The sequence below is a fragment of the Helobdella robusta genome, assembly GCF_000326865.2.
Source record: "Helobdella robusta unplaced genomic scaffold HELROscaffold_20, whole genome shotgun sequence".
Lineage (NCBI taxonomy): Eukaryota > Metazoa > Annelida > Clitellata > Rhynchobdellida > Glossiphoniidae > Helobdella > Helobdella robusta.
This window is the reverse complement of record NW_008704084.1, coordinates 1,997,668-2,023,741: the sequence shown is the minus strand read 5'-3', so window position 1 is coordinate 2,023,741 and position 26,074 is coordinate 1,997,668. Positions and strand designations below refer to the sequence as shown.

At 34.5% G+C, this 26,074-nt stretch overlaps 3 protein-coding genes across 3 annotated transcripts; 2 read left to right on the top strand and 1 right to left on the bottom strand.

Moving 5' to 3' along the window:
- Positions 1 to 2,042: 2,042 nt before the first annotated feature.
- On the bottom strand, positions 2,043 to 5,332 carry HELRODRAFT_171338 (hypothetical protein; the record flags this gene model as incomplete). The annotated part of the gene is made up of 5 exons (XM_009018063.1): positions 2,043 to 2,323; positions 2,995 to 3,059; positions 3,194 to 3,195; positions 4,437 to 4,517; positions 5,309 to 5,332. The coding sequence occupies 5 exons, from the start codon at positions 5,330 to 5,332 to the stop codon at positions 2,043 to 2,045; spliced, it is 453 nt and encodes a 150-aa protein (XP_009016311.1).
- Positions 5,333 to 12,327: 6,995 nt separating this feature from the next.
- On the top strand, positions 12,328 to 14,710 carry HELRODRAFT_171337 (hypothetical protein; the record flags this gene model as incomplete). Its single annotated transcript, XM_009018062.1, has 4 exons — positions 12,328 to 12,403; positions 12,732 to 12,784; positions 13,126 to 13,234; positions 14,490 to 14,710. The coding sequence occupies 4 exons, from the start codon at positions 12,328 to 12,330 to the stop codon at positions 14,708 to 14,710; spliced, it is 459 nt and encodes a 152-aa protein (XP_009016310.1).
- Positions 14,711 to 20,661: 5,951 nt separating this feature from the next.
- On the top strand, positions 20,662 to 20,811 carry HELRODRAFT_77458 (hypothetical protein; the record flags this gene model as incomplete). Its single annotated transcript, XM_009018061.1, has 1 exon — positions 20,662 to 20,811. A coding segment is annotated over one exon (150 nt), but the record flags the coding sequence as incomplete, so codon positions are not given.
- Between the last annotated feature and the right edge of the window lie 5,263 nt (positions 20,812 to 26,074).

Sequence of the window (26,074 nt, the reverse complement as noted above, 5' to 3'; positions counted from 1 at the left end):
CACACAATGCCTTTTCTAGAAAAAGCAAAAAATTAAACAATATTCTTCATTCTTAAAAACGGAATTTCTTTAATTAAAAACAACACCGTTACACATGCAAGACATTAGTCTTGCTCAACAAGACAGAAAGTTACTTTTGAGCGATTTTGTTTGAAAGCAGAAATCACTGATGCATGAAACAATTGGATGATTCGTCAAAAAATTGTATAGAATTTTCAGCATGGCATAATAAAACAATCCCACACAAACAAACATACATTAAACAAACATATAAACATTTATATAAACATACATACAAACACATATATAAACATATATATATACATATATATATATAAACACACAGACATATAAACATACATTTCAACATGTAAAAATACATATAAATATACAAACATACAGTCATATAAACATAAACACAGATAGTAAAGGCGATCAATAGAAAATTTTCAAAAGAATTAAAAAAAACTACAACAAAAACCTCAACCGTCATCATCATAATCATCACCAACGGCAACAACAACACTGTCAGCAACAACATCACAAACACAAAAACGACCCTCCAAATAACAAAACTACCATTAATTTTCAACGTTGTGTCAATGTTATGTGAACAAATATTTATACATTAACGCACAAAAATACGTGCACCTAAATATATACACACACAAACACACACAAACGCACACAAACACACACAAACAAATACATATACAAACATAGAAACACACAAACTTACCCACATACTCTCATACAAAGGTACACATTTTTTTTAAGACCAGCTTTAACTTTCTGATAGCAGAGTTGCGAATAAATCGTTTTGCACTGTCGGTCATGAAATGGGTGGTCGCTGGCCACAAGCAGGTTGCAACCACCGCTGGTTGCATATTTTCTCAAATTTGTGAATTTGAAATCCGCACTACGCACGGCACATAGCACATGTACGTACTCATTCATCATGAGTCTGTAGATCTGAATGAATGCATGGGAGACGCCAACATTCAATTTGAAAGTTCAGCAAGGGCATATGCAAGAATGCACTAAAGAACAAATAGGACGAGCAGCTCGTCGACACGCAAATAAACGCAAACACATACACAAACACACATACACATACACAAACACACATACACAAACACACATGCACATACACAGACACAAACATACACACACACACGCGCGCGCGCGCAAACACTTGTACATATAATACAAACAGGATTGAGTGTTGAGGTGTGGAGGTGGTGGGCAGAACATGCAAAGAAAGTGACGTCGGAGAATTGGTTGATTCTTGGATGGGGGAAGTAATTGTAAGGGACCATTCATGCGTGAAATAATTCTGTAAGAAACTTCACAAGGATATCGGAATTGTTGAATTAATCAGAAAAAAAACAAAAATAGAAATGTACAATTGTACAAATCACATGCCATACGAACACGATTTCGTGGGCATTTATAAATTGCAATGAAAAGAGTAACGAAACATCGTAAGTAATGTAACTTTACAACTTTTGTATCAAACAAAACTTCGTTCGAAAAATAAACACATTATATAAATTTGATCAATAATCTGCTTATGTTAATACTCCAAAGCACTTGCGAACAGTTCTAGACTCCTACACAATTTATTCACCAATAAAACTGTCAACAAAACAAATTCAACAACTGCTGGTTGGTTGGCGATATGGAAGGGATGTTTTTCAATGAAATGAAGTCTGCATGCAGGCAGGCGGGCAGGTTTACATTGCAAGAACAATTTGAAACTGCATCAAATAAACATTGATTGGAGCAGGAACAAGAAATGAAATGGAAGGGAATGCATGGACCTTACTAAGGGTTACGTGACATCGTTGGGCTGGAGAACTCGAGATGGGATTGGAGTGTTAACACGTCATCATGTAGGTTGGATAGTTGGTAGGCAATGTCGAAATTTATTCAACTTTAAATTTCTAAACAGTTTTTATTGTGTAAGTTTTTATTAGGTAAGTTTTTTTATTTTATTAGTTTTTAATTTAATGAATTTTTATATATTACAAAATACTCGATTAACCATTCGGTTTTGTTGAATGTTTTGTTGTTGTGACGTTTTGTATAAATAAATGTTCACGAAAAAGCTCAGCGACGTCTTGTTTGAACTTCGTCATTCCAGCAAAGACATCAAACATATGCCCGTGCAATCTGATGCTACTGCTGGTGTTTCCATACGTTTCAAAATGTTTCGGAGTATTTTTAAATATTTTCAAGACTTTTGAAGTACTTTGAAAACGTTTGAAGTATTTTGAAGACTTTCGAAGTATTTCAATTAGTCTGACACGGAAGTCGCTATCTACAAATGTTTTTAGCTGGCGTGATAATTAGCATTCAAATAAAATAAACTGGACACTGGACAGTGCAAAATTATTTTGGTGAAATAATTCAAAATTGTACACTTGTATGAAAATTTGTTGGACGAATTACGTGGAATCAATTGATATGTAAAGCACAGAACAGAAGATGAAACATAGTCGACAACAAAATGTATGTGTGAGTGCGTGTGTGGTGTGTGTGTGTGTGTGTGTGTGTATGAGACCTCACATTCATGACTTGCCTGTGCAAAGAGCAACTCCTGTAGCAAGATAAATGAGTGGAAACACGATTTAAAGGAGATTGTGACACGTGATGCATGAACCTGATACGTTCATTCATTTATACATATATACATTCAAAAACCTACAAATATAAATATACAAACATAAACATACAAACATACCAACACAAACATACAAATAAAAACATACAAACATACCAACACAAACATACAAACGAAAACTTACTAACACAAACATACAATACAAACATACAAACAAACATAAAAAACATAGATATACAATATATAAAAACATAGAAATATAAATTATAATAACGCAAAAAATAAATATGTTACACTCCTAGTTGAACGTGTCAGACACTTCTTAAATTAGTAGCAGAAATATAATATCGCTATCTGAAAATACATACTTTGAAAAATTTCTTTCTGATCATCTCCTGCATTCATGTTCTTAACGTGCACGCATTTAAAACGCCTAACAAAGTATGTATGAGTAAGTATGTGTATGTGTATGTATGTGTGCGTGGGAATAAAAATTTGTGCATGTGTGTACAAATGCACGTGTGTTTGTGTACGTGTATGTACGTGCTTATAAACGAATTTACCTACGTCTGTGTATGTTTTTGTATGTGAGATGAGTATCATTTTAGATGGTTAAATAATATTTCAGAATGATCTCTTAAAAATGAAAATTATTCAACATGTTCAATTCAAGCAGCAATGATTTCAAAGCAGTTTGCACTTAGTAGGTAGGTACAACTGAGTGATTGTTTAAAGGGACTTTGACTTATATTCCCACTCTGATGAGTAACCACAAAACAATTTTCTGCATGAAATGAGAAGCAATATTTTCTTGAAACATCCTGAGTGACGATAGATTGATTGTTAGTTTTAAAATGGTTGTTCGTGTTTTATTTTTTCCCTTCACGAGATTATGAAAAATGTTGATGACTGAGGAGATGATTAATGAGTATGTTGATATCGTTCGTTTTTGTTGGTCGCAATTAATGTTGTTTGCTGCTGTTTGTTGTTTGCTGTTGTTGTTGTAATTTGTTGTTGTTGTTGTAGTTTGTTGTTGTTTGTTGTCATTTGTAGTTCGCTGTTGTGGTTTGTTGTTAAAAATTATTGTTTTGTTGCAGTTGTTGTTTGTTGTTGGTTGGTGTTGGTTAATATGTTGTTGTTCATTATGTGGTGTTTTTTTTTGATTTGTCGTCTCTTTCAATTGTTAACATTTATTTGCTGTTGTTTGTGTTTGTTGGCGTCGTTGTTGTTGTTATGTTGGTTTGTTGTTGTTGTTGTTGCTGCATTTTGTTTCTTTTGATGATGACGTCATAACGACATTAATTTCTTATTCATTGTAGCATGAAGCATGGAATAAATCTATCCGCTCGCTTGCCCGCTGCATTCACACGTGGCAACCATCTGCAGCCACATATTCGCGACTGCCGTGGCTGCCTTATACACAGGTTATACACACGTCACACACACACACACACACACACACACCCTAACACACTATACAAACACACAACTCATACAAACACACACCTCATACATACACACACCTCACACACACACACACGCACACAATGTGTGTTGTGTGTTTTTACTTCCCTTCTTACAACACATGGAAATTGAAATAAGACAACGTAACGGGATGGCACATGAGAACTCTCACTTTTAATTTCATCAAACATTTAGTCTTTAATTTTTTTCCTAACTCACACACACACATACACACAATTTATATATTTTTTTTTATTAAACTTGCATGCCGGTTTGTATACACAAACAGTACACGCACATGTTTTCACACGTACATGTTTCCACACGTACATGTTTCCACACGTACATGTTTCCACACGTACATGAAGAGCAGTTGATTTGTTGTGGGGCGTGGTAAATCATGTTCTAAGCTCATTTTCTTCTTGCTCTTTCCACAATGTTTATTGGATAGATTATATTATATTATAATAGGAATGAATAAACAAATAAATAAACAATCAAATATAATTATAAATAAAGAAATCATTGAACTTCAAATACATGTGTGTGTGTGTGTGTGTGTGTGTGTGTGAGTGTGTGTGTGTGTGTGTGTGTTTGAGTATCTGCAAGCCACAACACGAATAACAGCACCTACATGTATGCCAGCCCACACACAAAATAATGCATCTTTCTTTGTTTTTAGTGAAATCCGTTAACTGTAAATATATAAAAACATCATCCTGTCGTAACAAAATGCGTAGCAGCTTAACGTGCAATTTGGTGAGAGTATGTGGAAGGTTCCCCTTCAGAGGAAACGAATCCAACAAGATTTTTCACATGGCACATGCTTCTCATGCTGACTCAGCTAAAATTACAACTGAAAAATTTAATTAGAATGAAAAACTCCTACAACTAAACCAATCATAATAGTTGCAACAGCGTTCAGCAACATTACAAGAACATCATAACAACAACGTTGCAACAACACCACATCAACAACATCACATCAACAACGTCACAGCAACATCCCATCAACAACATCCTACTAACTACATCCCATTAACAACATTATAGCAACCTCCAGACAACAGCCTCAACAACATCACATCAAAAAGAACAAAATCAATCCCACAACAATCCTTCAATAACAAGGCAATTTCTCATAGAATGTGGTTGTGTGCAGATGGAAAGAGGGTACAAGCAATCAAATGATGCACATGCTGCCCAGTTTAAACTGACCGGCAGAATAATATCCATGTTCATTTCAACTGAACTGAATACAACTCAATATTCATGGCTAATAATTTGTAAATAATTTGTAAATTATTAAAAATTTGTAAATAATTAAAAATTAAAAATTTGTAAATAATTTTCGAGAGCGAGGAATGAATGCACTTTTGTTTTCAAGTTTTTATTGCTTCATGACATAATCGAGAATGCATTCGTTATTCAGACACTGAGATATACATGCACTTTAAAGAACATTCGCAAACACATGTGCATACAAACGTGTGTACGGGCAACATACGCCATCATACACACTACACTGACACACTCGTCACTCACTCACACGTACTCCATCCACCTCCATCCGGTCCGCATGTGCACAAACACAAACATTTACACACACACACATAAACACACACGCATCAACCACTCATGTATAATATATAAACCTGCACATACACATACATGCGGCACTCGCTTACATTCACACACACGCCACACTCACATACACACACACACACACCATACACACACACAAACACACACTTACGTACAAAAAATTACACACGGACATGCGTATGTATGCAAATTGGTTTTCATTGTGATTGGCATGCATAACCATCAAAATCAATTTCAGCAATTCCAGGAAAATGGAGTTTGGAGCGCCGTGGTGGCGTGTCTGGACTTCCAGCCCGACTTTCGTTGCCGTTCTTGTTCACATCACGACACGTATCATTCTGCTTCATAATATTTCATTGGAGGAGATTTATGGGAAAGATTTTATATCTCTTTGAAACTTTTTAGTTTTTAGCGGAACGATTTTCAACTCTAGAGCAAAAAGTTATTTAATTGATGGGCAGTTTTCAAACAGCATTTGAGATCATACGGTTTTTTATTTAGTTCACATTGAATTATTTTTTAACTGAGTGCAGTTGTCGGTAGATTAATGCTCCTCTATTGAGTTTTGCATCAAGTGCTTGTGACGAACGTAACTTATTAAGCCTAAACGCTTCAGATTATTATTAACGCGATGCTCACATTATTATCGTAATAATATTTTTAATCATTGTGTCAGGAATGATCACACCTGACCAACATTCTAGCACTATGTCAAAAACAAAACTTAGAACCTTTTAATAAAATGCTTCAACATTGAAGTGCAGGCCAAATTTTTTTGAGAAATTTTTTGGAAAGTTTTCTACCGTTGCGAAAAGAAAAAAAAATTCAAACAAAAATTACAAGAACGACGACGACTGGCTAACATTAAGTTGGGGGCTGATTAAGTAAAACATGAGAAATTAATAGAGCCATACAGTCAGTCACCTTCAAAGACATTGCGAAATAAGTGCTGAATGTTTGAAGATGTTAAATTTACTCATTTTACATCCCATTTAATCTCAACTTATTGAGAGCTTCTGGTTTGCATATTTTTCAAGAAATGAATATTTCAAGAGGGCGTGTATGAATTTTGAGATTAGTTTGCGTCAAACCTTAAAATTTTATTTATTCCAGCCCTGACAAAAAAGTAGCAACAATAAATAAATAAAATGATAATAAGCTAGTTAGTCACACGAATGCTACATGAAGAGCTGATTAGCTGAATTTTAAGATTCTCAATCCTTCCATTACTTCTTCATATGCATGTTCGGCGTCACATCTTCCATTTAAACATTTAAACTTGTTGTTTGATGTTCACAATTCTCCAACTCAATGAAAAAACTAATTAATTAATCAATTAATTACATTAATAACATATTTAATATTTAATTATTTAATTGATTTTTTAAATATTTCATGATCGTGAAATCATTGAACATAAGAAGCGTGGCTGAACACCACACGACGGCACAAATATAATTAGTAAAACTTTTACGACTCTCGCACTGGCAACCGTGCGTAATAAAAATAAATTTAAAAAATTAAATTTATATTATGCCAATGTTACAATCAGTCACGTGACGAGTAAGTAGATTGTACGAGGGGATCCAAATGTTTGCGACCTGCCATAAAATTTTTCTTCACGAAACTTTTACAACTTCCCGTTTGATTTCAATCCAACATTCATCTTCTTCATCTTCATCCTCGTCACCTTCCTCTCCAGAGTCATCTGCATCATCTTCTTTCTTCTTAATTTCATCATCACCGTTGCCATCTTTATCGTTTCTATCATCGCTATCATCTTTGTCATATTTATTACTTTTGTCAATGCCTCAACTTCATCGTCATCTTCAAAATTTTTATCATCTACGTCGTTGTTGCTACTCTCAACATCTTCATCAACGCCATCATCGTCATCATCATCATCTTTGTCGTCATCACTACCACTACCACCACCGCCATCATCATCATCGTCGTTGTCATCAACTCGGAAGATAAATTTTGTGGTTCGTAGCGAATCATGTTTGCAGTCCAGTTGTTTCTAACACTCACTTGAACACTTTTAGATTTTCAATTGCAACTTTTAATTGCACTAATTTTTCATTCTCCACTTGTAGATAACGACAAACAAAAATCAGTTTTTTTTTCAATGAGAAGTATGTAAATGTAATATGTGAAAGTAAGGATGATTGCAATACGTGAGTTAAGTTAGAGGGGCTTGAGTTGTTACTAATTAGAAACGCGCCGAATGTTTGGCCGAAATTTTGTGTTCGCCTTCGACTTTGTTCATTTATAAAGGACCGAATAGCAAATATAAAGGACCAAATATTGCAACTTACGTAACTTAACCTTAGCCATTACTTTTTGCTTCCAGATCAAAAATTATTATTATCTGGAATTTTATTTTAGCCATAATAGCTTTGAAAAATTAAAAATTGAACAAGAGATTGAATGTTATCTTGATAAAGAACCGGTAGATTTGGATAATTTTCTCAATAGCTTGTTTTTTGATCTAAAAATTAATTATTTTCCAATATTTGTGGTTTTTTGGTTTCTAGATTTCGGTTTTGGTTTCAGTCGAAGTGTGTATCAACCTTTTGACTATTCATTGAATTTAAGATATTGAAGTACGTGGCACTAACAACTCCCCATTAACAACTCACCAAAATTGTTAACGTTGTTAGCAAATTATTAAACATCCACAAACCATCATAAATTTTGTAAAATATAACTGAATTTATTTTATGTTATCAAATTAAATTGACAGTTCGGTGCATCTCTGGTATGAGCTGTGATGTCCTGGGACAAGTGAATGGCCCTTGCTTTTTATTATGCATCGTCACGTTTCGGACTGGAGTTATGAAAAAAATGAATGGATTATTTTTGTTTCAACAAGTAGTTTTGAGTGCCATTTTAAAATGTGACTAATTTTTTTTGTTTAAAGTGAACAAATTGGAATGTTTGTTAAACATAAAACATGATTTTTATTACAAATTAGCAATTAAATAATTGTTCATCTCGTAACATAACACATCTTACGTGCTACGACGCAATAGTTTGTTTTACGTCAAATTATGATAAGTCAAATCATTTTGAAATATTTGTCTTATATAGAGTTAATTTGTTACTAATTAAATAAAATTGAAAGTGACATAGGCCTGCCAAGTGGATGATTTATATTTAAATTGTTTGGTGAAGCATTTAATAAGCAACAAATCAAATTGCCATCAATTGGAAATGATGTGTTAAAGAACATTTCTAATTGGAATGTTTTGAAAATAATCATTTTACATAAATGGAGACTTAGATGTTACTAAGGTAGGCGCTCCCGTGCAAAATCTCTCAAAAATTCAATTCCTCCCCATCCATTCAACGTTCCTTTCGTTGCCTTCCTTCAAATCAGTCGCATGAAATTTTTGTAGTGAAGTTAGTAGCACTCTAAAAGAAAAATTTATATACCAAATAATAATATAATTCTTTGAAAATATTCAACACGCAAACTATGCAATTTTTAGCTAACAGACAATTTTAAAATTTTTATGTGATAAAATTAAAAAGAATAAATAAATAAAATATTCTTAATATTAATAGTTTTTGAAAAGGTCTTTTCCTTGTAGTTGAATATTGAATTTGAAGTGATTAAATTGTGCAATATAATTTAGACAGATGTTTGATGGATTTATTAGAATATTCGTCAACCAATAGTTCCATTGTTGTTTAATTTCATCTCTGGCTTTAATTTTAATTTTTGTCCACTTGTCCACCTATTTGATCGTTCTACTGACTCCATCCTCGCTTCGTATGCCAGCCAAGCAGCTGATCAACTACTTTCAAAGAAACTTCACTTTACAACAGTCTTACATCTGTTTGTTCATAACCAATTTAATGATGACCTTAAGTTAATGCTCACCAATTTAATGATGGCCTTAAGTTAATGCTAATCAATTTAATAATGACCTTAAGATAATGCTAATTAATTTAATGATAACCTTAAGTTAATGCTAATTAATTTAATGATGATCTTAATTTATTTATCAGCTACTTACTTAGGTGCTATAGAAATTGCGAATGAATCTTTTTAGAGGAATCAATTTCCGCCAAATTTGAGTAGGATGAATGGGAGGTTACGTGGTGGGCGTCTGAAAATTTACGTATTTTGTATGTTTATTCGTGATGTTTGCATGATTGTATGTTTATTTGGGATGTTTGTATGTTTGTGTGTTTATTTGGGATGTTTGTATGTTTGTGTGTTTATTTGGGATGTTTGTATGTTTGTGTGTTTATTTGGGATGTTTGTATGTTTGTGTGTTTATTTGGGATGTTTGTATGTTTGTGTGTTTATTTGGGATGTTTGTATGTTTGTGTGTTTATTTGGGATATTTGTATGTTTGTATGCTCATCTGAAATGTTTGTATGTTTATTTGAGATGCTTGTATGGTTTTATGTTTGTATGAGATGTTTGTATGAGATGTTTGTTTTTCCTATTTGCATTTATAGCAAATGTTTGTATGTATGTGATTTAATGTTTGTAAAAAGAAACTTGTATTATTGTGGTTTGTATGTTTGTATGATATTCGCGCATGTTTTTAATAATCATTTTCACATAACTGTGTTGTATGTTTGCGATTGGCAATTTCGCTTGTATATTTATGAGTTGCATATGTACATTTAAGATGTCAACATGTTTTTGATAAGTTTATGCTTCTTATGTTTATGAATTAGCTGGTCGACGTTATGGCCTAATGGTTAGGCGCCTGGTTCTTCTACGCACCGTCTTGGTTCGACTGCAATGATATCCGCAGTGATCAAATGTGATGTCTGGTTTTTGTTTTTCGTTGTTGATGCAGCTGATGAGAAATTTAGAAAGAATGACCTTTATTATTTGTGCATGTTGGTCTCTATGTTTGTATACAATGTTTGTATGTATGTTTCTATGTTTCTGTGCGTGTTTGTATACAATGTTTGTATGTTCCTATATTGATATGTGTTTGTATAAAATTTTGGTATATTTGTATGTTGGCTTGTTGTGTTTATATCCGGGCCGTTTTAAAGCCATGGTAAGCTCTAGGCACTTTCAAAGTCGTAAAACCCTCTCTCATTTCATTTTTAAAATAATTCGCAAATTGAAATCCAAATAAATTTTCCGTGTGTTTCTTTTTTCTTAAATTTTATGTTCTGCTGCTTTTCGTAGGTCCTTGAAAAGTATGTGGGCCCAAGGCAGAGTGCGTACGGTGTCTTGTTAATAAAGCTGTATAAACTCTACATACAATGTTTTCATCTGTGATGTTTGTGATTGTTTGTATTAACTGTAGCTTCAACGTTCTGATGCTCAAATTCAAGCAATTAATGTTGTCGTCAAACTTCTGTGGCCGTGATTTTTTAGTTGTGTGTCTGTTCGGTTGTGTGCTTGATTGACAGTGTGGTGGTAATTTGAGCGTCTGTCCGAATGTTTTATTTTATTGTTTATGATGATTTTGTTTTGCGTGTTAGTGTTTCAGCTGTTTGCATGCCTTGTTTTAAATTTTCATGCTTCCAATGTTGTTAGTTGTTACGCTCATGCGATTTCAAGTTTGTAAAATTTAGTTGTTCTAATCCTAAATTTTGGTTGAATGAGAGGAGCATAATATTCACAGATACTTCACAATTGCCGTTTGCATCTTTGTTGAACGTCTCAAATATGAAACAAGTCATTGAATGATGTTTCCACCAAAAAATTAAAAAAAAAAACTCGAAGAACGCCTCATAAAACGTTGACGCATCAGAGTGGCTGGGAGCACGCGAGGTCCAACATTTTATGCATCGCTATTGCTATGCGGAGTGCGCAAGAAATAATTATTGCAAATGTTTTTCAGAGATATTCCTTTCCTCTTCCATGTCCACCACCACCGTCACCTCAGCCACCACAGCCACCACAGGATGACCACCGTTATGTATGTAAGTGTGTGGCAGTGTTGTTGTTGTTGTTGGAGGTCCATGCTTATTTATATGCGCTGCTGCAACTGTCTCAGACTTGATAAAACAATTGGACTGACCTTGCATGAAATATGACCCGCGTTGCTTCAACATTTTTTAATGAGGTCCTCTATATCGCCATTAGCAGCATCGTCATCATGATCATCATCATCTTTGTCATCATCATCATCATCTTTATCATTTTCATCATCATCTCTGTCATCATCATCGTCATCATCACGGTCATCATCATTATCATCATCTTCGTCGTCGTCATCGTCGTATCGCCATTACAAGAACTGCTATCATAATGAGGATGGTGGTCATGATGCAGGTGATAAAGATGATGATGATGGTGGTGGTGGTGGTCATGATGATGACGATGATGATGATAATGATGACGATGATGATAATGATAAAATGAACATTGGCAATGATAATGATAAAATAAATTTTTTTTGATTATTATGATGCAATGATGAGACTGACGATGGTGATAATGATGTTGACGACGATGATCATCATCATGACATCAAGCAGTAGTAGTAACTAGAATGATTTATGGTAAGTTGGAAGCTTTTAAATGGAGAATCCCACTTTTTGTCATTTCATTGTTAATTCCATTTTGGTGAAAATTTATGAAAAATTAGTTTAAAAGCTGTTTTAAAAAATTAACTGCAGACCAAACGAAAGAGATAAATATGCGAGGCAGTGGTGTAATGGTTAAGACGCCTGGCATTGGTTGTGGAAGCGATCCATGTATTCACAACGCCGAAGGTTGAAGCATAAGAAGCGCGCCTGTGGCTCAAAAACATGCCACAGATGAACCTCAAATCAGCCAGCTATTAAGAAAACATTAGCATAATTATGTGTCAAGAAATTTGTAAATAGTTAACACAACAAAGATTTTCAAAAAAAGCAAAATTGTCAGCCACATTTTCATTTGCAGGTACAAAGACCTGCCACATATTTCAACATCATCACATGCCATTATATAATAATTACATACAAATAATCAGTGGCCGACCTAGGGATAACTTACAGGGAAGTGGGAAGTAGCCAAGATTTTAAAAAAAATTAGTTTTTTTTAAATTTTGGTGGAGAGGGCCACCAAGACTTGGAGTGGTGTGGCCAAAATATCCATGCATGGCCCACCAGGTAGCCCTACTCTAGATCCGCCACTGCGAATAATAAAAACACACTTGTGCATGTTTTGCACGCACGCATGCACAAATACATTCATACATACGTACACTCAAATACATACGTTCAATCAAATTCATACGTACACCCAAATACATACGTACAATCAAATACATGCAGATCATAAAGAAGTATTTATTAATAACCAAATACGTTATATGTTGTATATACACACACACACCACACACACACACAAAATGCACACACACCACACACACACAAAACGCACCCACACCATCATCGTACACACACAAACAAACACACACATATACACACAATTATATAAAACTTTGCAGCATTGCAGACATATATATACATATAAGAAACATTCCATACATCCAGGGAGGTGGTCAAATGAAGAAATAATGACGTCATTAAATCGTTTGGATGACGTGTCAATCGAAGGTTCATCACGTGACTTGCATCTTCACTGCCATTGGTCCAATTGATTGGTCGTTCAATTCATCTGTGTATTGAGCGCTCTGTCTGCTTGTTTATGTACATGTTTATACACACACACAAACACACACACATACTATTAAGTATTTTGTACGTATGTATAAATGTATTCATGCATGTGTGCGTGCAGACAACATTTTTTGTTGTATTCTATCGATCCTCATGTATCTATATTGTTGTATTAGTTACATTGATACAGATGCATTCTTTGTTGTATTGATACTTATTATCCCCGGTGTTTTGTTGTTTACAGACGTCATAATTGTTTGCAAGTGGGTGTTTTTGATGGTTTAATGGATTGCTTACATTCTGAACTTCAAAAAGTTTTGTTGGATAAGGAGGGGTGTCCCACTAAGATGTTTGGAGGCTTTACACTGCAACTTGCTATGTTTGATGAAAAACAAACTGAAACTACCCACAAACGGAAACTTTTTACAAACTGAAACATCCATAAACTGCAGCTCTCCACAGACTGAAATTTCCCACAAACTAAAACTTTCCAACCCTTTCATATAGATGAATACATATTCTCAAATGTTTTGATTGAAAAAATCAAAGCGTTTGAAGTTGGTGTGGCAGCTTCTCGAATGATTTCAAGATGGTCTGCACCCAGTGAAGACACGATGCTCGGAACAAAATATAATGGTGGCAGCTGTTAAACAAAAACAACTTTCGCTAATTCAGAATTATTTTTTTAAATTAAAAAAAAACAACCAAAACGATCTCACGCGGCAAATTTCTGCTTTAATTTGATGAGCCCTAATTCCAAAAGAGGCTTACAGACGGATTTCGGAAAAAGTTCTCTCGGATAGAGTAACATTTTAACATACATCAACGTTGTTGTTACTATCATTATTGCAATCAGATGTTGCTGAAAAATATTTATATTCGACTAACAATGGCGGACATCTGCCTGGTAAATATTTTATGAGTCCACAGCCAGCTTGTCATTCACTAGTACATTATTATCATGCCATCATTGTCTGTTGTGTTGAAACTATTGAGAATTTTGTTGCAGGGTTAAAACTGATTTTAAATTTTTATAAGAACAATCAACTGGTTGGTTAGATGCAATTGTTTCAAAGCAAGTTAATACTTCTGGATTTCAGCAAAATAATAAAAAATCTTCCAAAAAACTTTAAAAAAAACTGCTCAAAATAGAACATACATAAAAAAAGCACAATTTGAAAATTTTGTTCAGGAAATCTTCAACTGGAGGACAGATGCAGACACGCAGGCACTCACACGCCCTGGAAACAAATCGAAATCTCTTCCGGGTTTTTAAGCTTCAAAAGTTGTGCGCTGGCGATAATAAAGCAGTACCGACTGCATGGGCATAAAACAACATTGCAGACTGTTCGCACATCTCCAGAACGATTCCGTGATAGAAAAAAACTGAGCACTCCAACTACAAAGATATGAACATGCAAACATACAAACATACGAACGTACGAACACACAATCATACGAACATACAAACACACAAACATGTAAACTTATGAACATATACAAGCAAACAAACATACAAATATACAAATATGCAAATATATGAACATATAAACATACAAACATACAAGCAAACAAACAAACAAACGAACAAACATACACACATACTAACATACGATACGATACGATACTTTTACGATACTACGATACAAACATACAAACCTACGAACATACAAACATACAAACATACGAACATACAAACTCATCAAAACACTAAATCATCACGAACAAAATCATCACCAATCGGCAGCATAAACATACACAACAGCATACAATAAATTATACTTTTACAAAATTTCGATATTTTCGATACTTATTATGTTACAGAAGTAACAAGCTTGCATAGATCTTCTTGCAGTTTAGTCGTGCAAAATTAAACATTAACAAGAAAAACAACAAGCAAACTGACTAAACCTAACCCTAACCCTAACCATTCAGCCAACCATCCAATTAACCAACAGACCATCCTACCCTTCTGCCGACCAACCAACCAGCCAAACAACCGACCAACAAACCAGCCAACCAACCAACCGACCAACCAACTGTTCAGTCGGTCAGCCAACCAACCGACCAACCAGCCAACCAACCAACCGACCGACCGACCGACCGATCGACCGACCAATCAACCAACCAACCAACCAGCCAACCAACCGACCAACCAACCGATCGACCGACCGACCGACCGACAACTGTTCAGTCAGTCAGCAATCAACCAACCAAACAACCAGCTAAACTAGGCGGTCATTAAACCAATAAACAACGAACCAGAGATTTACGAATGGTTTTTCAAAATTTCAAAAAATTGTTTCGCCCAAACAACAGCGCATCTTCGTATATGAACACCAACATTGAATTTGTTGCATAAAATTTGCTTTAATCAACTTCTTTTTATGTTTTTAAACATTCACCTGCTTATTCGCGCCTCACAAATCAAAGTTGTTCATATTTTAGTATTCTGTTTTAGGCCATTTTTTTGATGAATTTTCAAAATTTTAACACGTATTATCAATGAAAATAATAGACAAATCATTTTAAAATTGAAATAAAAATGAAACTCACAAATGAATGTTTGATTAATTGAGTATATTAACTTTAAACTTTCAAATGAATTCAACAATGATTATAAGTAATTTATTTAGTAAATATAATCCATATTCAAGATTGTTCACACACAAGATTGTTCACGCACAAGATTGTTCACACAAAAGATGAACATAAATGTATGAAGTTCCACCAGCTTAAAATAGTTCATTGTAAACAAATTGCAACACCCAACACAATATAAACCTTACCAACAGCTGAACGAAAATCTTTTGTTATTTTTGACAAAATTAAACAAAACCAACTTAAAGTTTTAAGAAGGACAATGCAAATAATTGAAATGTTTTAATCGTTCTATCTCTGGCACCCATCTTGCAGGTGGTGGTGGTGGGGTGTTGGGGTGCATTCCGCAGAGCCCTGCAGCTTTTTGGGATCAGGTTTTGAGAGGATTTGCAGTAAGAATGATAAAAATGTTTCAAAAAAGTTGTTGTGATAGAAATAAATTTAGGAAATGTGAAGTTTATTTGAAAATGAAATATCTTTTGAATAATGGTTGGAATGTTTTAAATTGAAATACTTTTTGACAATTATGGTGCAAGTTGGAAAATGTTTCTGCATAAATCGGAAAGAAAGTCTGAATAATAAACTCGCAAACTATAATATGTCAAAAATAATTTATTAAATAAATAATAATATTTATTATTTACCATGTAACAAAATAACAACGACAACATTAAAGATAACGTTGTATTAAGAAGCTTCCTCACTCAGGACATAACACCACACAAACAACGCAACAAAAACCAAACAACATCACGTGATATACACAACAACACAACCAAACAACACAACACACCACACAACAACACCAACAACAAACACACAACATCACAAAAAACATTTTAATCTCCAACTCGCATCTGCAAACACGAGTCACCCAAAGTCAACCAAATTTATAAGTTAGCAACTTTAAAATAATTTTACTACACATTAATAACTACAATTTATTTTATCTGATGTTGATTTAAACATAGATAAACGATTGAATTTTTAAATTAATAGTATCCAACCGATCTAATTTGAAAAAAAGCTTCGAAATAAAATAATTTGTAAATAATATTAAATTTTTAGGACTAAATCTTTAGGAAACAACTCGAAAATTATTACAGAAGCAGTACAGCCCGTGCCCATGCCGTAGATAATAGTAATAATGACATAATAATGGCAATAATTAATGACATTAATAATAACAAGAAATAACACGCAACACGACCGTCCAAATTGAAAACAAGTACATTATAAACTTTTATATTCCTTCTTGAAGAGTTTCTGAGAAATTTCATTCGTCAGTTACGCCAGCGCTGCTTCGTACCTACGCTGGAGTTTATGAATGTCCAAATATAAATATTGCATGTGTGTGTGTGTGAGTGTGTTTGTCTGTATGTTTGTGTGTGTGTGTGTTCTTTGACATGGTTTTTGATAATTGCATTGCAAATTCACATGTTCGACTAAATGGTGTAAGAAGTAAAGTACTGATGTGAAGAACACTTGTGATTATCGCATGAAAATTTCAATTTTTATTAGATTGTTTACGAATGTTTGTAAGTTTTAAATATTAACTTGTTCTTAGTTGCATTATTTAATTTGTTCAAAATCGGTTCACTGGGAAACTCTTAGTTTGTGTAAATGATGCATATAAGATGTGAGATAGTTGTTTCAACTATTTTTGCTAGTCTGTAAGTGGCCAGTTTAATGTAGAGTCAAAAATCCATTTTAAACATTAGGTACCTGAAATACATTTGCCGAACACCAAACCAATGCTTGGATTTTATTTTTGTTTGTTTGTTTAGTTTTGTTCAGCTGACAGCACGCAAAATAACTCAAGATTCATCACACACGATCCACATACGATGGTTGAACGTCTGCTTGAATGTTGTTGATACAGCTCGTAACATATTTAAACTCACTAATTTAAACATTTATTTATTTATTGAAAAACTCAATTAATTTATCGTTTAATTAGAAGGAACTAGATACGAGCGCAATCTGAAGTTTGAAATTAAAAATAAAAGTTTAGTGGGTTGAAAAGTGACAATAATAACCAATTTGATATAATTATCTGTGTTTTGTTGTGTTTCATTTCATGTGCAGAAAAAAATGAATATACCTTCGTAAGTAACTGGCTCTTAAATGATTTTTTTTCAAATTGTAGGTTTAGTTTGCTTTTGAAAAAAAAAATCAGAAAATTTTCATTTAGCTTCAACTTTTTGAATAGCTTTGTTTTTTAATAGCATTTGATTCAAATGTTTTCAATTTTGTCGAAGATTCCACTCCCTAACGAAAATATATTTTTAATGAGTGAAAAGTCAGACAAGATGATCCAACATCTCAGCAGTCTTGCGTGAAGTATATAGGTGATGAAAACGTCAAATTTGGTCATGTCATGTGACGCGACGAATTCCAGTTCATTATCAAGTTTGTTCAGTTCATAAACATTCTTCAATTGTCGTCCCAAATCTAAGAAACTTGGCAAATATACATTTGTTTTGCAGTTGAGATGGATTTAATGTTTGGTTAAAGTTTTTAAATGTTTTAGTTGGTAAAAATTATTTAATAAAAAAAAATTTCATGACACTAAGGCGTTGACAAGTGTTGGCCTTGAGGCCGCAGTCACCTAAATATAAATACAACAGAGTTAAAATTTAAATTAATAAAAATAATAATTCAAAAATAATAATTGCGCTATATTAATTATGGGTGGGTGAAAAAAAATTGATAAATTGCTAAAAAACCCTCAAAAATTGTTAAAATCCACCCACCAAAAATGTCTGAAATCAACACTTTTGTTACTTTCGAAAAACCATGAAATGATTGAACATTTATCATCAGTCGTTGTCATCAGTTTGAAATTGCGCAAACCTAAATTTATTACCAAATTTAAATTTCATACGCGTGGTGCACAAACACGTGCGTCCAAGTTACTTTGTAAATCAGTGCGTGTATCAGTGCATGCAGACATTTGTATGGGGTATAAAAATCCTTTTGAATGGCAGACTCGATAATTAGGGAATAAAATTCTTAATGTGCTGAATTTCATTGATTTGGGCACGTGCACGTCAGCGATAAACTTTCCGTTTGATCATCGCGGCGTTCATCAATAAAATGCCAAGCAAACAGCGCTCTCTCTCCCACTTTATTGCCCTCGATTCAAAATCTACTTTTTGGATTTTTATTTGTTCTATGCAATTCTGCCCAGAATATAATAACGTAATAATGCGCTGTGGAATGGTTTGATTCTGTTATTTATGAATTTGGAGGATGAAAATGTATGATTTATCAACATTTTTAATATTAATTTTCGAACACACAGTGGTGTGTTGACAACACACTGCTACCACTTTTATAAATTTTGAAAATTAACGTTAAGAAAAGTAAGAAAATTAATAATTAAAACTTAATTTTATCAGTGCCTAACTTTGGGGAATATTTAATGTCATAAATAGAGTTGCTTTTCATTTCGTGTTTTAATGTTTTGAACGCTGAATGGAAAAATATCAGTTATTTATTGATTGAGAGTTGAAATGAAAAAATATGAAGACATATTTGAATTAAAAATTTTTTTAAATAATTTGAAAATAATTATTTAACGAAATTTAAAACTATAGAAAAAAAAATCTGTGCGATTGGAAATATACTTTCTAGCTGCTAACAAATTAGCTGATAGGAATGAATGCTGTGAGTATTGCCTACTTTCAACGGTGAATGCTTTCATGACACCAAGATGACGTTGAAGGAAGGAAGCAATTACATTCGACAGTTTTAAGCAGAAGTAAACCAACGTTCACAAATATATTAATAGAAAGGTTGTTAGTAAGTAAGATGAGCATTTCAAATGCACAGGAGCAACAACATTAAAAAAACTATAGCGGTTAATTTAAAACAATAAGAATGCAAATTGTCTGAAGTTAAAAGTGGATGTTTTTGTGATTTCAGTCAGTGTTGAGACCACTGAAACATTGCAAATTATTTTTTTTTTAAAATATTGAAAGTTGTTGCAAGATAAAAAGGTGATTGAAATGAAGAAAATGATAGTCGTTGCAAAAAATGAGATGAGATGGAAATGAAAGAACATAAAGGAAATAATAAAATACACACAATTTAAAACTTTTTAAGAATAAATGAGAAATAAACTGACTGATCCAAACATAATTAAAAAGTGGAGATCACGTAGGAAAAATTATCAGAAAGACCTTGAAAATGACTAAAAACCTGTGGTTGTAACTATTGATGAAAGTAATTCATACATACAATTGCCTTAAAATATTGTTATAACCGTGCTACCGAACGCACTAGGTTCTAGCGTATTCTAGAATGTTCTAGTGACTGGAGCATTCTAGAGTATGCTAGAATCGGACCATCTAGAAGAATCTAGAAACGACGCTTGCGAAGAGTATATAAGCGCACGTCGCAAGAAGATTAGCGATTAGTGAAATTCGTGATTTTGTAAATTCGTGACTCTGTTATTTTGTGAATAGCGATTTCGTGAATTATTTAAAGCGATATTTGATTTGTTTTGTTGACGTTGTCATAGCGATAGATTTTGAATAATTTAAAAGTTAATTGTTGCGTTAATTTGAATTTGCTAGAAATAAACGATTAGTTGATTTCTTCTGTAAATAAAGTTTAATAACTGTTTGGAGTATTTTATTCAATCGAAAATTTGAACCCGTCGCATCGTAAATCGGTTACGACAGCGAGTATTATAACATTGGTGTCAGAAGTGGGATCTTCGACCAGCGAATTACTATTCATAGAAAAAGAACACGATGTCAAAACTGTGTGGTTTGAACGTAGTTCAGCTACGAGAAGAACTACAGAAACGAAGCCTTGTCACAAGTGGCAACAAAGAAGTACTAGTAGCACGTCTGAGAGAAGCTCTCATTGACGAAGGTAAGAACCCAGACGAATTCAAGTTTGATGGTGCTGACGAAGACAATGAAATTAGCACAGGCGCGTTTACAACCGCTAAAATGATGGAACTTCTGCTTAGTATGTCAACTGAAATAAAACTACAGTCAGAACGACAGACAGAGGAGTTAAAACAGATCAAGGAACAGTCCGAACGACAGACAGAGGAGTTAAAACAGATCAAAGAACAGTCCGAACGACAGTCCGAACGACAGACAGAAGAATTAAAACAACAGATCAAGGAACAGTCCGAACGACAGACAGAGGAGTTAAAACACGTAAAATTGGAAGTGGCAAAACAGATTGAAGAACAGTCAACAAGAATAGAAATGATCGAGCAGAAACTTGATCGTCAGACCGTTAAGGTAGATCACGAGATAGACAAATTGAAGCGAGAATTGGAGCAATTCAAAAAAATGGCCACGCCGTTAGATCACGCATCCGGAAGAACTTTGAAGGTACCAGCATTTGACGGAGAGATGTCCTGGAACGTTTATAAAACCCAGTTCGAAGCAGCGGCAACTAGTAACTGTTGGAACGGAAAAGAACGACTGGCCCTGCGAGGTTCAGCAGCAGAGGTTCTTCAGACGATTCCGGCGGAGAACCACTTCAACTATGAAGTTCTGGTTAGCGCGTTGGATTTACATTATGGTGAAGAACACATGAAACAGATTTATCGGTCTCAGCTTAGAAACAGAAAGCAACGATCTGGTGAATCCATTCACCAGCTGGCACAAGATATCGAACGGTTGACATTGCTGTCGTATCCGACATCAGACCCCGAGCATAGAGACGAAACTGCCCTGGATACGTTTATCAAAGCCCTTCGTGATTTGGAACTCAAGCAATCCCTTCTCTTGTCAGATAAACGAAAACTCAAGGATGCCGTTGCAAAGCAAGCATCAAAAAGTAACGTACGTCTACGCCAAGTACATGAAGAATGCTCTTGCCAGAAGGTGGTTGTGAAACGTGAACCCCAACAGCATGGTGTACCCTAATGTTGGATTTGTGGTGAAAAAGGCCATCTACGTCGTGATTGTAAACACCGCCTAAAAGATAACTACTGCCGAAATTGCGCGACAAGATGGCGCAAAAGAAGAGAAGATGATCCTTTATCACGATCGGCCCCTTCTAACGAAGGGGCGGAAAATCTAATAAAAGCCAACTTTGTGGGGCAGAGGTTGGCTAGTAGAATTGACGCCCCCAGTACCGTAATTAACGTTTCCAGACTACATCAAAATCAAAACGACCTATGGCTGAACGGAAAAGTTGATCAACGAGAATGTGTAACTACAGTAGACACCGGAGCAACAAAATCGATTTTAAGTTCTGATTTGGTACCCAATCTGAAGAAAGAGACTTCTAACAAATACATCCTTCGAACAGCTACTAAAGGAACAACTCATAGTAATGCTGATGCTCTCTCACGTCGACCATGTTTACCAGGATGCAAATATTGCTGTCGTCACGAGGAGAAGATACAATCGGAAGACATAAGAGCAACAACAATATCAGCGGATGACGGTTGGATACCGACGGATCTTGCTGATGCACAGTTTGCGGATGAGGACCTTCAACATCTGATAACATGGAAGAAGGAGGGCAAGCAACCGGACTGGCAAAGCATCTCAGAATATAGTGCCATGTTAAAGGGTTATTGGGCTCAGTGAGACTCTTTGTATTTGGAAGGGGATTTGCTGAAACGAAAATGGGAATCAGCTGATGGATCAAAACACCGCATGCAAGTTGTAATACCAAGAAGTAGAACGACCGAAATCCTTGATGAAATGCATGGCGGCCCTTCTGGGGGACATTTAGGAGTGAACAAGACCCTTGACAAAATACGAGAAGGATTCTACTGGCTTCACGTTAGAGAAGATGTAGAGAGCTGGTGTCGAAAATGTAACACATGCGCTTCAGTCAAAGGACCCAAAAGAAGGCTAAAAGGAGCAATGCAAATCTACAATGTTGGTGTCCCCTTTGAACGGATTGCTATAGATATTGCTGGACCCTTTCCGGTATCAAATTATGGAAACCGTTACATTCTGGTTGTAGCGGACTATTTCAGCAAATGGCCTGAGGTGTTTCCAATACCCAACCAAGAAGGATTAGTCGATATGGTGTTCCATTGGAACTCCACTCAGATCAAAGTCGAAATTTTAAGTCACAATTGTTTGGTGAAATGTGCAAGCTGCTGGGTATAAACAAAACTCGAACGACACCTCTTCACCCACAGTCTGACGGTATGGTGGAACGATTTAACCAAACCCTGATTGAACATCTGGCTAAAGTAGTCGACGAAAATCAACCGGATTGGGATCGTCATATACCATTGTTTCTTATGGCATACCGGAGTGCTATCCACACAACTACTGGAGAAACGCCATCAAAAGTTCTGTTTGGGACTACCTTAAGATGATGTGAAATATGGCGTACCACCTGAACCACACCAACCATTAACAGAATGAATACGTGGAAACCATATCCACCGTTACGTACGCCTTAAAATTATGAAAAACACGGAGGCGGCCAAAACCAGATACGACTTGAAAGGAAGCAGTGGCGGTTTTGCTGTCGACGAGTTAGTTTGGCTGTACAACCCACAGCGAAAGAAAGAACGTTCTCCAAAGCTCCAGCGAGGGTGGGAAGGACCTTATCAAGTCATCATCCGCTTAAATGACGTCGTCTACCGTATTCAGGAATATCGGAAGCCGAGAGCAAGAATGAAGATCGTTCATTTGGATAGACTGGCTCCGTACCATGCGGACATCGGAACAAAAGCTGTTCGGGACGAACAGAACTAAGAAGATGGTAATGTTATAACCGTGCTACCGAACGCACTAGATTCTAGCGTATTTTAGAATGTTCTAGTGACTGGAGCATTCTAGAGTATGCTAGAATCGGACCATCTAGAAGAATCTAGAAACGACGCTTGCGAAGAGTATATAAGCGCACGTCGCAAGAAGATTAGCGATTAGTGAAATTCGTGATTTTGTAAATTCGTGACTCTGTTATTTTGTGAATAGCGATTTCGTGAATTATTTAAAGCGATATTTGATTTGTTTTGTTGACGTTGTCATAGCGATAGATTTTGAATAATTTAAAAGTTAATTGTTGCGTTAATTTGAATTTGCTAGAAATAAACGATTAGTTGATTTCTTCTGTAAATAAAGAATAACTTTTAATAACTAATAACTGTTTGGAGTATTTTATTCAATCGAAAATTTGAACCCGTCGCATCGTAAATCGGTTACGACAGCGAGTATTATAACAATATAAATTAATTATTTTGTTTATGAACTTTGAACTTAACAAACTTAAAATTGATCACCAAATCAACATTAGAAAACCAAAAAAAATAATTTATAACTGTGACATTTACTAAAAACTAAAAATACTGTATGGTACATAGGATGCTCTCGACTCTACATAAATACACATAGACGTATAAATTTTGGCCCCACTAAATCTTCTGAAAGATAAATGATTTTGTTGAATTCGATTCAATATGAAGCGAATGCCTTCACATCAAGACTGGGATAATACAGCTAAATCCCGTGCAAAGACTTTCAATTTTTTCTATGATACAACATGTTTATAACTTCATCAATGCATCAATGCAATGCCAGGTGGAAAGTTCATCATAACCACACGTTCGTTGAAATTTTTTTATAATCTGGCTAGTCAGAATAATTTGTAGAGAAAGATTTAAGCCAGAATCAGAAAGCTTATGCTGAGGCTAACAAAAATATAAATAATTTAAGCTTTCTCAAAGCCGGAATTCTAGTAGAACTGTGGGGATTCTTTTTGGATGTCTGAATACATCTGACGTCAGACTTCAAAAGATGTGCATTGGTCTGTCGTCTGTAATTTTAATTTGCAAGCCACTTTTGCAGTTGTTAAAACTTCTCAGAGGAAAGTTTGAAGATAACAAATAAACCAGAAAGACTCTGTCTCTAGTTGATGATTGCAAAATTGTTGCAAGCAGGAAGATAACGGCGCTAGGGTGAAACAGCAGAAGACAAGATGGGAACTCTGATGTAAACTTGTGCTGCAAACAGTTCGGACGGGCAGTCTTTTACTTGTTTAAAGCACATCAAAAACTACCAGCGCTCCACAATATTGGAGGAAAGGCTTCACTTTTTTGCAATACGATGCATTGAAAAAACAATTTTGCAAGGATTGGACCTTAAATTTATTGTTGATGAGTCCGCTTGCAGAAAAAAAAGTCGTAAGTTATGATGTCACATTTATGGGATTTTTCTGCTCAATGCAGATATATATTTCAATAATACATTATGTTATATATAAGTATAAATATATAGATATCCTGGTTTATATATATACTAGAGACTTTGTATATATTTTTATAAATGTATAATTTAAAATAGTGTTAACTGTAATCTGACTTTCAACAATTCCCAGTCTGTGTTTCATGTCAGTGAACGGGTGGATGGATGGTTGAATGACTGGATGGATGAATGGATGGATGGATGGATGGATGGATGGATGGATGGATGGATGGATGGATGGATGGATGGATGGATGGATGGATGAACGAGCGGATGAAGAGATCGGAAGATTAATTTTTGAGAACACATGATGTTTGGAGCGATGGAGCGGGAAGTGTGAGGTGACTTCCAACCATGCATGATGGGAACGCTTCGACGAGCATTCAGCAGCTCAGCGTGAAGATAAGAAACTTGTACTTTTAAAACTTACAAAAACTTTTCAAGAAAATAATTATATATGTAAATATATATATATAATATATATATATATATATATCTAATTATATATATATATATATATATATACAATCAATGGTTCTAGTTTTGTTACATATTTTTATCTGGTAGAAAATATTTCATAAACATATAAAAACTCCATTTTCATTAAAATTCAAACAAATTCAGAGTATTAATATTTTAAAACGTGGATTGCAATTTGAAACATCTCCAAGAGATCACAGTGAGCAATAAACTAACGCTGAACGGTCCAGCGGCTAAAAATAAAAATGGATCTGATGGCGTTTTTGAAGAATAATGACGCGTGATTAAATGAGGCCATGCTACGTTGGACAGGTAGGTAAGATAACAACTAATGAGTGAAAACTATAATCATATTAAGTAAATAAATAATAATCAAATGACTAAAAAAGAGTAAGAAAATGAGTAATTATATATATATATATATATATATATATATATATACACAAACACATATATATATATATAATATTGAATATATATATTATTGATGAAGATCACA